General features: G+C 36.0%; 1 protein-coding gene across 1 annotated transcript in view; it reads left to right on the forward strand.

The window, feature by feature from the left end:
- The window catches only part of dnah5 (dynein, axonemal, heavy chain 5), an 89275-nt gene that overhangs the window by 9051 nt on the left and 67285 nt on the right, over nt 1–12939 (forward strand). The window contains 22 exon segments of the mRNA XM_043261668.1: nt 51–135; nt 299–438; nt 1202–1420; nt 2096–2233; nt 2342–2518; nt 2767–2880; nt 3716–3823; nt 3908–4030; nt 4723–4903; nt 4906–4937; nt 6930–7037; nt 7112–7197; nt 7822–8143; nt 8379–8402; nt 8404–8554; nt 8557–8585; nt 8776–8947; nt 9265–9410; nt 10059–10218; nt 10570–10815; nt 11443–11639; nt 12770–12863. Coding sequence (XP_043117603.1) covers nt 51–135; nt 299–438; nt 1202–1420; nt 2096–2233; nt 2342–2518; nt 2767–2880; nt 3716–3823; nt 3908–4030; nt 4723–4903; nt 4906–4937; nt 6930–7037; nt 7112–7197; nt 7822–8143; nt 8379–8402; nt 8404–8554; nt 8557–8585; nt 8776–8947; nt 9265–9410; nt 10059–10218; nt 10570–10815; nt 11443–11639; nt 12770–12863 — 3052 coding nt within the window.

Here is a 12939-nt window from a genome sequence, read left to right on the forward strand (position 1 = left end):
TGCGGAATTGTTCATGCTTTTATTCAACAATATTATCACTGATGTTTCAGATTGAACGAATAGAACAGTTCTTTTCTGCCAACGGCCTTCACCACCTCATTTTATACTACCAGGAAACAGAGCCTGTGGACGCAAGTTAGTAAAACCTGTCAATCTTTTTTGTGAAAATAGTAATCATTAGTAATGCTGTAATTATCTGAACGTTTTGCTAATATTCCTGATGCCGATTCTCGTTCAATTCTCGTCACTGTCAAACAATACGTGCAATGAGATCCATTTGTCTTTGTGTTTTTTGTAGCCGTGTCCTCCTCAGTGATTCGCAGTAAGAAAGCCAAGGTCTTTGTGACGGAAGGCACGGATGTGGCCCTCAATGGAATTTGTGTATTTTTCACCCGGGCAAACACCTCCAAGCCTATCACATCAGAGAATATCCACAGGGTAAACAGAATCAAGAGAATGTGTGAAAAGGTTTTTCCAGGAGATTCTCTCCGTTAACCATGTCAATATAAGGATTGTGTCTATTTTTTTCCTGTAAAGTATTCCTTGGCCTGGTCATATTTTTTGATACATTTGATACGTATTGGTTTCCTACAATTAATTTTTAAAGCTTTTCAGCAGACCAAGTTAAAATAATGCAGTTTGGATATTTATGGGGCCAAAAAGTGTGTGAGTTTGATAGTTTGTGATTATATTTTTATAACAATGCTGCAGACTGTGTCAAAAAAAAACGAAAACAACCTTTTCAGTTTTAGTCTGTATCTCCCAATACTAGGCCAGATTGTTAGAGCGCTATTCCATGAAAGCACCAATGGGAGAGGAGAATTATTCAAGGGAGATTACCTGACAATACACACATTAAAGAACACAGCTAGATTATTTGCATAATGACCAGTGAAATCTACCAAGAGTAGCACAAATTACTGCCTGCTTTAAGACATCCTTTTTAATGGCGTTAATAATTATGTATTTTAATGTTCTCCTGACATAAATTTTCTCCTATAAATGCATATTCATTAGGATCATGAGCAAAAATAGTTGTGCTCAAGTTCGTCATAAATCCTGACATTACTGTTTTAACTCAACAAACTGTGAGTAAACCTGCTCCGCTATGTCTTAGTACAGTTTTTTCTTCTTCTTCTTCTTCTCTTTTCTTCTTCTTGTGCATGGTATCATCCTGTCCCCTCTGTTTGCTCTCTTATAGGATGTGAACTTTAACATGCTGGACACCACGGGTGTTGGTCTGCTGAAGAGCGTGGAGCAGCTGCTGTCAGAGATCTTCATCCCCACTCTGAGGAAGATGAACCACGGCTGGGGAGAGCTAGCAAGCCCCCAGGCTCAGGCTGTCAAGCAAGACTTTATTAGCTCTCTGGACAGCTTTGTCTCTGTGTTAGCTGGGGCACAGGAGAGCCTGCAGGAAAAGGTCTCACAAATACAAAAGGACAAAGAAAGAGGCACACTTCTACAGTAACATAAACACACTTAAGGATTCAGACACTGACACACTCCATGTAGTGCTATATTGATTTGTAGCCGCTCAAAAATGAATAGGATGGTAGATTTGGTCAGGCAGATGAAATATTGGAAATTCTAAGCTAGTTTTCTCTCTCTTTCAATCTTTCAGCTTTCAAGATCCTTCTTTTCTGGATTTACGATATCCTATTTTACGATGTCCTATATTGTATTGGGAAGTGGGTTTTAGTTTGGGGGGGGGGTGGGGTTAGTTTAAAAAAGCACATTCTTTCAAATATTATTGTACCACGATATTTGCGTGTTTTTATTTGGAGTTATAGTTACTTAGCTTTGAATTTCTATGTCATAAGATTGTAATGCAGGTAAACTCAGGTAACCTGAAATTACCTCAAAATGCATCATTTAGGCTACTTTACAGCTTAAAAATAATATATATATATATATAGTGTATATAGTGTATACACTATATATATAGGTATAGTGTATTTATTTATCTACTTGCTTGCAATACACAGTAAAAACTATTACTCCATTTGTATTTAGCCTAAATCTGTAATTTAACATTCAGGATGCTAAAATATCTCTGACCCAAAGTAACATCTCTGAAAACTGTCTGATATTTCAGGTGAACCTCAAAGAATGTGAAACATTTGACTTGAAAACATTAAAAGGCCCTTCAGATTACACAGCTGTGGCCAATAGCACAGAAGCTCTGGAGAAGATCGAAGCCTGCATGAAAACATGGATCAAACAGATTGAACAGGTTTTAAATCTATTATATGAGTTGGTGTGCTTGTGAAATTGTCAATTTTTTTTACTTCTTCGTGAGGTTGTTTATATGTTTTCAACCACACTGTCTTGTGCTCTGAAGGTCATTGCAGAGAGTGACCAGCTAAGAAAAGAGGCAGACGATCTGGGTCCCCGTGCAGAGCTTGATCACTGGAAGAAACGCATGTCCCGTTTCAACTACCTGCTGGACCAGCTGAAGAGCCCTGAGGTCAAAGCGGTGCTGGGGGTTCTAATTATAGCCAAGTCCAAACTGATTAAGGTTAGTTGAAGGTTTATATTTATATATCATTATTCGATGTTTGGTGAAGGAGACTGGGGCATTTTATCTTACCATATAAACGTGAGGGCAATTTGTTTAAGAATTTAATTTATTTTTGGAAACAACAAGGAAAATATTGTTTCCTTTTTCATTTTCAGTTCATTTTCACATTTTCAGTTCAGTAACGTCCTTGATTGAGCTGTTTAACTAGGCCTAATTTTCAGCCCCTAAATTATTTGTCTCCCCAGGTTTGGCGGGAACTAGACATCAGAATCACTGATGCGGCAAATGAGGCCAAAGACAATGTGAAGTACCTGTACACCCTTGAGAAGTTCTGTGACCCGCTGTACAACAGCAACCCCGTAAGGCGTATTCTGAATTATAAAAATAAAAGAAATATTCAGAAAATAAAAATAAAATCATACTTTTTTCATACTCATTTTTCAGAATAGTCTCAGCATTTTAGTGGACATGACAATATTAGTGTAGTTGGCCTTGGTGGGCTAGACTGCTTTTTTTGCCATTGCAGTCAATTAGTGAATTGCAACTGCCAGTAGATACACACACATTTCTCTGAGCTTTTAAGATACGCTGATACTGCAAAATTATTTTAAAAGTTTTTAATGCTGGTGGTATGGCTATAAACTATATGGATGTTCTGATGCTCTCCAGACGCACAGAATCTCTGGCTTTATTCATAACCACTCCTTTAGCCTGATCTGGCCAGCTATGAAATAACCCTCTCTGTTGGCCCAGAGAAAACCCCGATCAAGCCCTGGAAGTGACAGTAAAAATGCGACTAATGTGGAAACATTAGCAGTCCAGACAGGTGGAGCTGCGGGAGGTGGAGGGTTTCAAAAGAAGGTTAGGGTTAGGGTTAATATATATATACTGGGCAATAAGTGAACAGTCACTTCTTGAATTTTATAACAGGAAAACTGGGCAAGCAAAAAGGTATTGATATATTGGGCAAAATACGACTGGCTCAGAAAAATTAATATTCACTGGTTAGCAGCTATCGAAACTGGTGCATAAAAGAACTGCTGTAATATCACAGAAATAAATGTGCCATTCAGGGACATATATAATGCCCTAAATAACCTATAGCAGTGTGTTATAACTGGTTAGATAGAGTACTTTATGCAGAGTTTATTCCACTCTGTGATATTACTGTGTTCTTTGTTCATTTTTATGTAGGTGTCCATGGTAGAAGCTATTCCTGGTCTTATAAACGCAATACGTATGATCCATAGCATCTCTCGTTACTACAACACCTCAGAGAAGATCACCTCCCTTTTTGTCAAGGTAAGAGTGAGGTGACATCCAAGATAACCAAATTTAATTTCACAAGCTTAATACTTTATACTGGAACATCATCTTTCTCCTTAGGTTACAAATCAAATGATCACTGCCTGTAAGGCCTATATCACAAACAACGGCTCAGCAACCATATGGGATCAGCCACAGGAAGTGGTATCTGAGAAGCTTAAAGCTGCTATTCGCTTGAATCAGGTACAATGCGACATTTAGCTGGAGGATGTGCTTATATATACCGATCAAGGTCTAGATACCACAGCATTTCTTAAAAGGCTAAACGTGTTACATTTTCCTTGGCCTTTAATACGACAAGTAAAAAGATTTAAGTGACAAATAGAGAAAAAAAAGTTCTACGAGCATGTCTGCTGAACACTGTCTTTGAACACAACACTTAACCTTCACCCACAGCTTCATTCTTATACATTTCTCTATCACATTTTGCAACGACACATATTTTAAGCTTCAAGGCTCTGGTGTTCATCACTGGTAGGCAAAGATAAACACAACAGGAACACATAACTAGACAACATAAATATTATATGCGCTAGCATGAATACTGACTTTAAATATGTAATAGCTCTAAATGGATAATTTAAACAATTCCACAGCTGAAATTTTTTCTACTAATTTAATGATTTATAATTTTGTAATGCAAGCTTCACATTTGTTTTATTTACTTGTCCGTTTGTTTGCATTTCTTTGTGTGTCTATTAAACACAACACTTAACCTTTATACCTTTTAGAGAAAAATCAATACAAGACAACAACAAATAGGTGGTGGAATAGTAGATCAATATTACATTTAAAATTTTGAGTATATATTTAAGAGAAAAGTGTTTACCAGATAAATAACTTGTAAACACAAATCTTTCCATTTAATATTTTAGGAATACCAGAAATATTTCCAAAAAACCAAGCAGAAACTGGAGGAGAATCCCTCGGAGCGCCAGTTTGACTTTAGCGAGATGTACATCTTTGGCAAGTTTGACACATTTCAACGGCGGCTGAACAAAATTCTAAACATGTTTAGCACCATTACCACCTACAATGCCCTGCAGGACTCCAAAATTGAGGACTGGAAACCATGGCAACCAGATTTCAGGTATCATGCCCATGACGTAGTAATCAGGGTGGTCTATTTTTAGATTTGCGCAGAAGACAAAAAGAACATTCCCAGAAGATAATAGCGTAATTACTGAAGTAAGGATAGGTTGCCTTCTTTAGCGGCCTATAGATGTTTCATTTGAATGAGGCATTTGTTAGTGAACTAAAACAATTGCACAACCTAAGATTTAATGAAAGGTTGTCAAACACTTCTGTGCAGTCTATGTGGTCATTGTAAGATATTCACAAGAAGCATATTATACACTCAGAGTATAATATACTAAAATCATTGCAATGTACTGTTAATAATGGTAATGTGTAAGTCTCATAGGGTGAATACTGGTAAAGTAGGCTGGCTTTAGATAATTCGCTACAAATGTTACATGTTATTCCGTAATATTTAATAGATATTCCACCCAAAATGAACTTTCTGTCATCATTTACTCATGCTGTTCCAAAGCATCTGCTGAGCACAAATGAAGATATTTTAAGAAGAATGGTGATGACCAAACACCATTAACTTCTAGTGTATTTTTGAATAGGATTTCAATGGCAACTGAAACTCTTCATTCTTCAAAATATATTTTGTTCACAGAAGGACTTTTTTAATTTGCCAAATTTTTAGGATACTAAGGTAAGTAAATGATGACAAAATGTTCATATTTGGATGGACAGTCTTTTTAATCCTGATGGACATTATTATTGTATTGTAAGAATATACAGAATGATAAAAAAAATTATATGAATATTGTTTTGCTTTACCTGTATACAACTGCGTTTGCATAAAACGTTTTAATTCAGGTTTGATTTAATGTATAATTAGTTTTTTCTGACTGGAGTAAGTATTGTTAACATGGACTAAGCGGTATTTGTTCTTTCTGCTGCCTACCACGGACAGACTGCAGATATGCTGGGGAAATGGGAGGTAAATGTAAAGGAATAACCTGTTTTAACACAATGCATGTCTCATCACGACACATTAACCAGCATGGAAACTAAAGCCTCAATTCAGAAGTAAAAATTGCCCTTTTACGCTGATCAGTATTGTGGTTTATTTAAAAATCATTAAGGCCTAGGTTTAAGTTGGCGGGTCAGTCCTGGATTTGCATTAAAGGGCAAATGTTACCTGTAGCTTTAACCTAGCAATATCGTACTGTGAGTCCATTAACATTCATTGCATCTCTTTATTCCAAGTTTATTTATTCACTCTCGTTTTTGTGTCCATGGAAACAAAGTTCAGACTCAGAGGACTCCATGCTCCAGGAGTATTGAATAATTGAACAAAAGCTGATAAAGATCTATCGCTAACTCCTGTTCTTTGTGAAAGTTGACAGTCTGTAGGAGTCGATGAATATTTTACAACAAACTGCTCCTGTGGGCATTTAAGGTGTTCTGGTACACACAGCCTCAGTGCTGGTGTAGCAAACTACTGAATATTTGTCTTTCCAACTGGGAATGCTTTTGGTACAAGATCTGTTCGTTGTTCCGTTAAAAGGCATTACAGGAATACCTCATTCAAAAATGACTATCCTAATGTATTACCTTCTCTTGTGTCATTCCAAGCCTGGATACTTAAAGCTGCAGTGCGTAACTTTTTTTGGTTAAAAATGATCAAAATCAATATTAAAGCGAGTACGTTATTAACCAGTGTTCAAAACTATCACCTTAAGCCCAATTCACAATGGTTAACATTAAAATTGACGGACTGCAGCTTTAAATAGTTCTAAGGAACACGTGGCTTCGGACGACGTATAGTGCACGAGCTGTATAGTCCACTTTTATGGACTTTTTACTGTCCATACCGGAGTTCAGAAGCGACAGCTGGGTTTGTTATTTAAAAAAAGCTGTATTCTTAAACATTTCTTTTTATGATCCATATGCCAATTAACAAACAATCTTGAACTACATGTGGTTGAATAAATAAATAAGTGTGTGTTATTAGTGTTAAACTATTATGTGTTAGTGATTATATTGTGCTTTGTATATCCAGGCCATTGTGTTGACCATGAAGAAAAAACAGTACAGTTTTCTGGACCAAAGAAGGACAGACTTTGATCAGGACTATGATGAATTTTGTAAACAAACCAGTGAACTTCATGTAAGTACATTTTCAGTTTTGTATTTATCGCTATAAAATATCTTATTATACTTACTATAACTATTTCTTTCTAGAACCAACTGAGAAATTTCATGGACAACACCTTTGACAGAATTCAAAATACTGAGAGGGCTTTATATGTGCTCAAGAAATTTGAAAGGTATTTTCTTCACCTCTCTTTATTTTAAGGGTTGATTCTATCCATTAGCTATGACTTTTCTGCCTCAGTAAAAATCTAATTACTTCTTAGTAATAGTCAGTTAGGTAGTTGTTAAGTTTAGCACTGGGTACGATTAAGAATATGGCCATGTAGAATATATGCAAGTGAGGATTGGTGTCTATTTTTTTTTTTTTTTATAATTAAAAAAAAAATGTATACATGTATATTGGCTGTCTATTAGTACTTATAAAGCACATATTAAGAAAAGAAGAATAAAAAGAATTATGTTTCTTTTGCAGCATTTATTGTGAGCAAAAATGCAGTAATAATGTGAAATTAATTTTAATTTTCAGTTTAATTTTAAAAATGTTAATGCGGAGCTGAATTATCAGCAGTCATTATTCTGTTGTTCTTGGTCACATGATCTTTCACAGATTCTAATATGCTGATTTGGTGCTAAAGAAACATTTATTATTATAATAGTAGTGAATGGTTGTGCTGCATAATATTTTTGTAGAAATTATATATTTTTTAAGGTTCATTTGACTTGTTTCCTTAAATGTTTAAAAGAACAACATTTAGTTAAAATTCTTCTTTTTTTTACAACTGTAAACATATCACAAGGCTTGACATCCCAGACTTGGGCATCAGCGAGAAGTACCGGAAAATTCTGCAAAACTTTGGAAGGGACATTGAGATGATCTCTCGAATTTACACCAAGCAAAAGACAGACCCCCCCATTGCTCCAGATCTCCCTCCGATCTCAGGGAAGATCCTCTGGGCTCGGCAGCTGTACAGCTGCATCCAGGAGCCCATGGATCTCTTCCAGCAGATGCCTGGGCTACTCAGCACCCCAGATGCCAAACCCATCATTCGTAATTACAACCGGGTGGCCAAGGTGCTGCTAGAGTTTGAGGTGCTTTATCATCAGAGCTGGATGGCACAGGTCAGATGTCTTGTAGAGTCAAAATAAGAACTGTTTTAATGACTCATTTATTGTTCATTTATTTATATATTATACTTTTCCTCTTTTAAGATTGTAGACCTTTTCAAATTTATATTTATAGAATATATATTTTTATAGAAATCAATTCTGGTCATTTTACAGATATACAATTGAATGTAATTTTTTTTTTTTTTTTTAACAAAACAAGCAATCGTATTCATCTACTTGTCTGTAGGTTGAAGCAGTTAAAGTTGGCCTCACGAGCCTCTTTGCTCGTCAAGAGTCCAGAAACCGGGGAGTTGTATGTTAACTTTGACCCCCAGATTCTGACCCAGATTCGAGAAACAGACTGCATTCTAGGAATGGGCCTGGAGATTCCACCTTTTGCAGCCATCTTGCAGCAGAAAAAGGATGTTTTAAAAAGAACTACAATAAACTTCAGGTATATCTGAATTCAATTCAAGTATTCTGAAGAGACAAAATCTTTATTTTATGCAAATGTTGGCTTTTATTCACAAATAAGCACATGCATACAGTGTGAAAGTGTTATTAATGTTTTCTTTCATTGATATTCTGTATTGTTTTTTTTTTCTTTGCTTGTGTGCTGTTGTATTATTTGTTCCTTGCTTCAGCTGATGGTGAGAGAGAACTCCAGGGTGAGGTCTAAGATCCAGCCAGCCTTTGAACAATTGCTCATGCCACATGTGACTAAAGTAGATGAGGCCATCCTGCCCGGTCTGACATCCCTCAGCTGGACCTCTCTAAACATAGACAAATACCTCAATCGAATCACTACTGGACTTGGTGAGAGACTTCACTTTACAGATCATCTCCCTGATCACATGATCACACAAGTTTAGTATATGGACATCCAATTATATACTTTTTGAACGTTTAATGTCTACTGGTCCGTACAATGCTATTAAAACAGCTTCCTCTCTTATTGGAAGGCTTTCTATTTTATGCAGGAATATGCCTGTTAGGATTTACTGCCATTCAGAAACAAGCATTAGTGTGGACAAAGGGATGCCCACAGCCTTATTGTGTACACGAGACATTTGTAAATGGGCCCCATATGATTGGATATTTGAAATGAAAGGGTTATTTCTCCTTGTTCACAGAGGACCTTGAGCTTCTGCTGCAAAGAGTGAATGACCTGGTGGAGTTTAGAATTGATGCTGTTCTCCAGGAAATGAGCACAACTACGCTGTGTATGTTGCCTGAAGATGAGCCATGCACCTGTGAGGAGTTTGTACAGACCACAAAGGTATACACATGTATAAAAAATGTCATATTCTCAAAGGATTGAGAGGATTTTGAGGCAGAATCAATTCCACTTACTAAAATATATAAAATCAGATCAGTGAAATTATAGGGCTCTTACATCCCCAATCTCTTTAGAAAACTATTTTACGAGGTGGCGATTTTGTATGAATTTGTATATTTTTGTAAATAAGCATAAGCAACTACCCCTAATACTGACAGCGGTTACAGCAGATTAAACAAAAATGTTATGATGAGATATTTCTATAAATTCATAGATACCAATTCACTTAGTTGGAATCTCAGTTTAAATTTTAATGTGACAGCAAAAATAGTTTTACTCACTTTAAGTCTTTTTATTTAAAAACGGCCAAGCAGGTAGAGCTGTTCATTTGGTTAGAATGCATGCCAGATTTTAAAGAAAACATGTTTTGGGACTGAATTCTGATAAACCAGTCTGCAGATAAAGCAAACATAATGGCTTTTTTACTTTTTCGTTACAAGATGCATTTTTTTGCAACTTGTTGCTGCTGACATTTGCTATTACATCTTTTTAACAACCTCATTTCTTGTTTTGACTACACCAGTAATGTTTTCGGAATGAAGAAATAATCAGTCTGATCATGCTCACTCAATTTATTTTCTATTTTAGGAGCTTTGCATCAAAGGAGCCCAAATGCTGCATACCAAAAGCTCATTGGTGGAGGAGGCAGCCAATGAGCTGATTAATATGCTACTGGAATTTGAGCAGAAGGAAGAAGATCGGGGTGAGAGCAGGACAGAGAGCAAAGTGGAACAGATGGATAGTGATGGTAAGAGCTGATGTTCATCATCCAAAGTCGGCACCAGAAATGAGCTTTTTTTTTTTTAATGATCATTTAAATTATTTTTAAATGAAATGCAATTAGCTTTAGATGAAAGCATAATTTCAAATGAAAAGAAAAAAAAAATATCCTTGAGCGTTAGTGAATGCATCAGTGAATCTCCTCTAGTGGCCCTCAGTGTGAAAGGATTGATCTGGAAATCTTTACTATCACTATTGAAAAGTGTTCATATATGCGGAACGCACTGAAAAACCAAAGAAAGTGCAGGACTAGGCTTTATTAATCCATCGTAGCTTTTTGTATCATTTTTGTGATCATTTTTGTTTTATTTATCCAAAGAGGAGGAATGTAAATCTGAGGGCCGTCTGTTGTCACGTAGCACCATGGCCCCTAGTGTCGGCCCCTCTTCTCCAATGATTAGAAAGAAGAAGAAGAAGGATCTGATGAAGTTGATGGAAGAGGAGGCAAAGGAGCTACTGTCTCATTTTAACCATCGAAATGTGGATGCATTACTACGCCTCACCCGTAACACGTTGGAGACTCTGCGCAAACGCATCCATGCAACATCACTGATGCATTTCCTGGGTTTGTAAAGTCACTTCCTTCAATGGTTTGACTGCTAATTTATTTATTCTTGGTTTATTCATAAAGGGTTTTTATCGAGTTAGAGTTACATTTTTCTTAAGTTGTGTTCACATTAGCACAATTTCAGTGGAATTTTGCATGCAAATAGGCCTATTGACTGTTACCAATTAAAGCAGGAATGCTCACGCAAAAGCTGCTTTCAAACCAAGCAGTTTTTTTGATATTTTGCACAACACATTCACACGGCTCCTTTTTGAAGATGTGCAAAATCACACTGACCCTCACACCAAACTCTTAAACTTGCGGATTCGTATTGAAAAGATTGATTTTGCCAAATAACGGTTAATGTGACTTTCTTGTGAATTTTTTCAACAATAATTTTGTAGAATACCACAGAGCATGTGTGTTATTTCCTCATCAATGTATTTTTTTAATCAGGTATTGTTCACATTCAGCATGTCCGTGTTTTGTACTGAACTTAAACAATGCTTATGTTTAAGGCTTAAAGAGCTGGCAGATATTAAGCAGACATAAGAACAAAAATCTTATGACTTTGTAAGGACATTAAGGGAAAAGTAATTAAAATTTTTGGATGAACTAACCCTTTAAATTTCACTTCCATTTTAGCAGAAGCAGACTCTTCAAGTCGGCAGAAGGGAAGTGGGCAGCAGCCAATCTTTAGGGTGGGAGTGTGTTTAGCCATCCCCAACATCATCATGGTTCCAGGGTTAGATGAGGTTCAGCAAGCCTTGAACAGAGCTGTGGACTGTGTGGTCAGTGTCAGTAAAGGAGTTGGACAGTGGAGCAAGGAGAGAATATCCAAGGTTTGTTTTCATTCATTAATGCTATTTGACTTAATTAACTTTTAAGAGATATACACATACACACAAATGGCCAAACATGATGCCAGTTTTTCACTATGAACTATGCACACCATTAATACAAATAGCTTATTACTTTTTGTGGATATCATCTATGACTGTATACACTTAAACTAGATATTTACTGTAAACGTGGTGTGAACACTATATACTGTAAATAGCCACTCATGCTAAACAGACATTCAGGAAAATGAAACAACATTAAAAATAGAATAAATAAAAGAATATAGTTGGATTGAACTTTATTTTGATAGCCCACTTTAGACATTCTCCTAATTATAAGTAACTTTGTAACTATATCTCAACTAACTTAGAGTAGACTGTTAAGGTAGGTTCAGGGTTAGTAAAATAAGTTGATACTTCCAAAGTTTCTCATAGTCAGTATGCTGCGGACCCATCAAAATAAAGTGTTAGAGGATATTAAGCAGACAGTCTACTAATACTCTAATGACTTCTAGTTAACATGTAGTTGCAAAGTTACTTACTTCTAGTAGGTTGTCTAAAGTGGACTATCAAAATAAAGTGTTAACTGTAGCTGAAAGAGAATAAATAATATGTTCTCTATAATATACGAAAACTATACAATGTAATCAGAAGCTGTACAGTACTATGTGTGTCAGAAGTAGAGCATTTCATGAGAAAAAAATTCACTGTCATTCAAAATGTTATGCATGTTTAACATATTCATGAATGCTCATAGTTTTTCATTCAATGCAGTGCCCTGGAACACTTTCTTTTCTGATGAGGTGAACAAGGCCTCTTATTTTATTTATTTATTTATTTTTAACCAATCCTCTTGATGAAAATTTCTACCTGCCATTTTTGTGAACAGTCCAGTTTCACTTCAAAATTTCAAATTAAATAAGTAAAATGGGTTTCAAAGTAGCCTATAGTGTACCTTACCTAATATTTTACTCTCATAGTAAAACTGTAATTAAATATTGTAATTAAATATTTAGTTTTCTTGAACTGACTTGAACTCAAAAGTTGCTATAGGCCTACAAAATCGATGTTGTTTTTGTTTGAGCGTAATATATGCAAAATGTCATACTTGAGTGTATTTGCTGCCACAGAAGAAAATGAGTGAGCGACGCATGGCTGCTCTGAAACAGAACAGCCAAGAGAGTGAATCGGAAGACGGCGATTCAACCTATCGCAGCTTAGCCGGTATGACTCTTATTTACTCTCTGTAATTACACAGCCCAGCGGAGCAAATCAAGAACTCAAAGGTCTTCGGTCAGTT

The sequence above is a fragment of the Puntigrus tetrazona genome, chromosome 16, assembly GCF_018831695.1.
Source record: "Puntigrus tetrazona isolate hp1 chromosome 16, ASM1883169v1, whole genome shotgun sequence".
Lineage (NCBI taxonomy): Eukaryota > Metazoa > Chordata > Actinopteri > Cypriniformes > Cyprinidae > Puntigrus > Puntigrus tetrazona.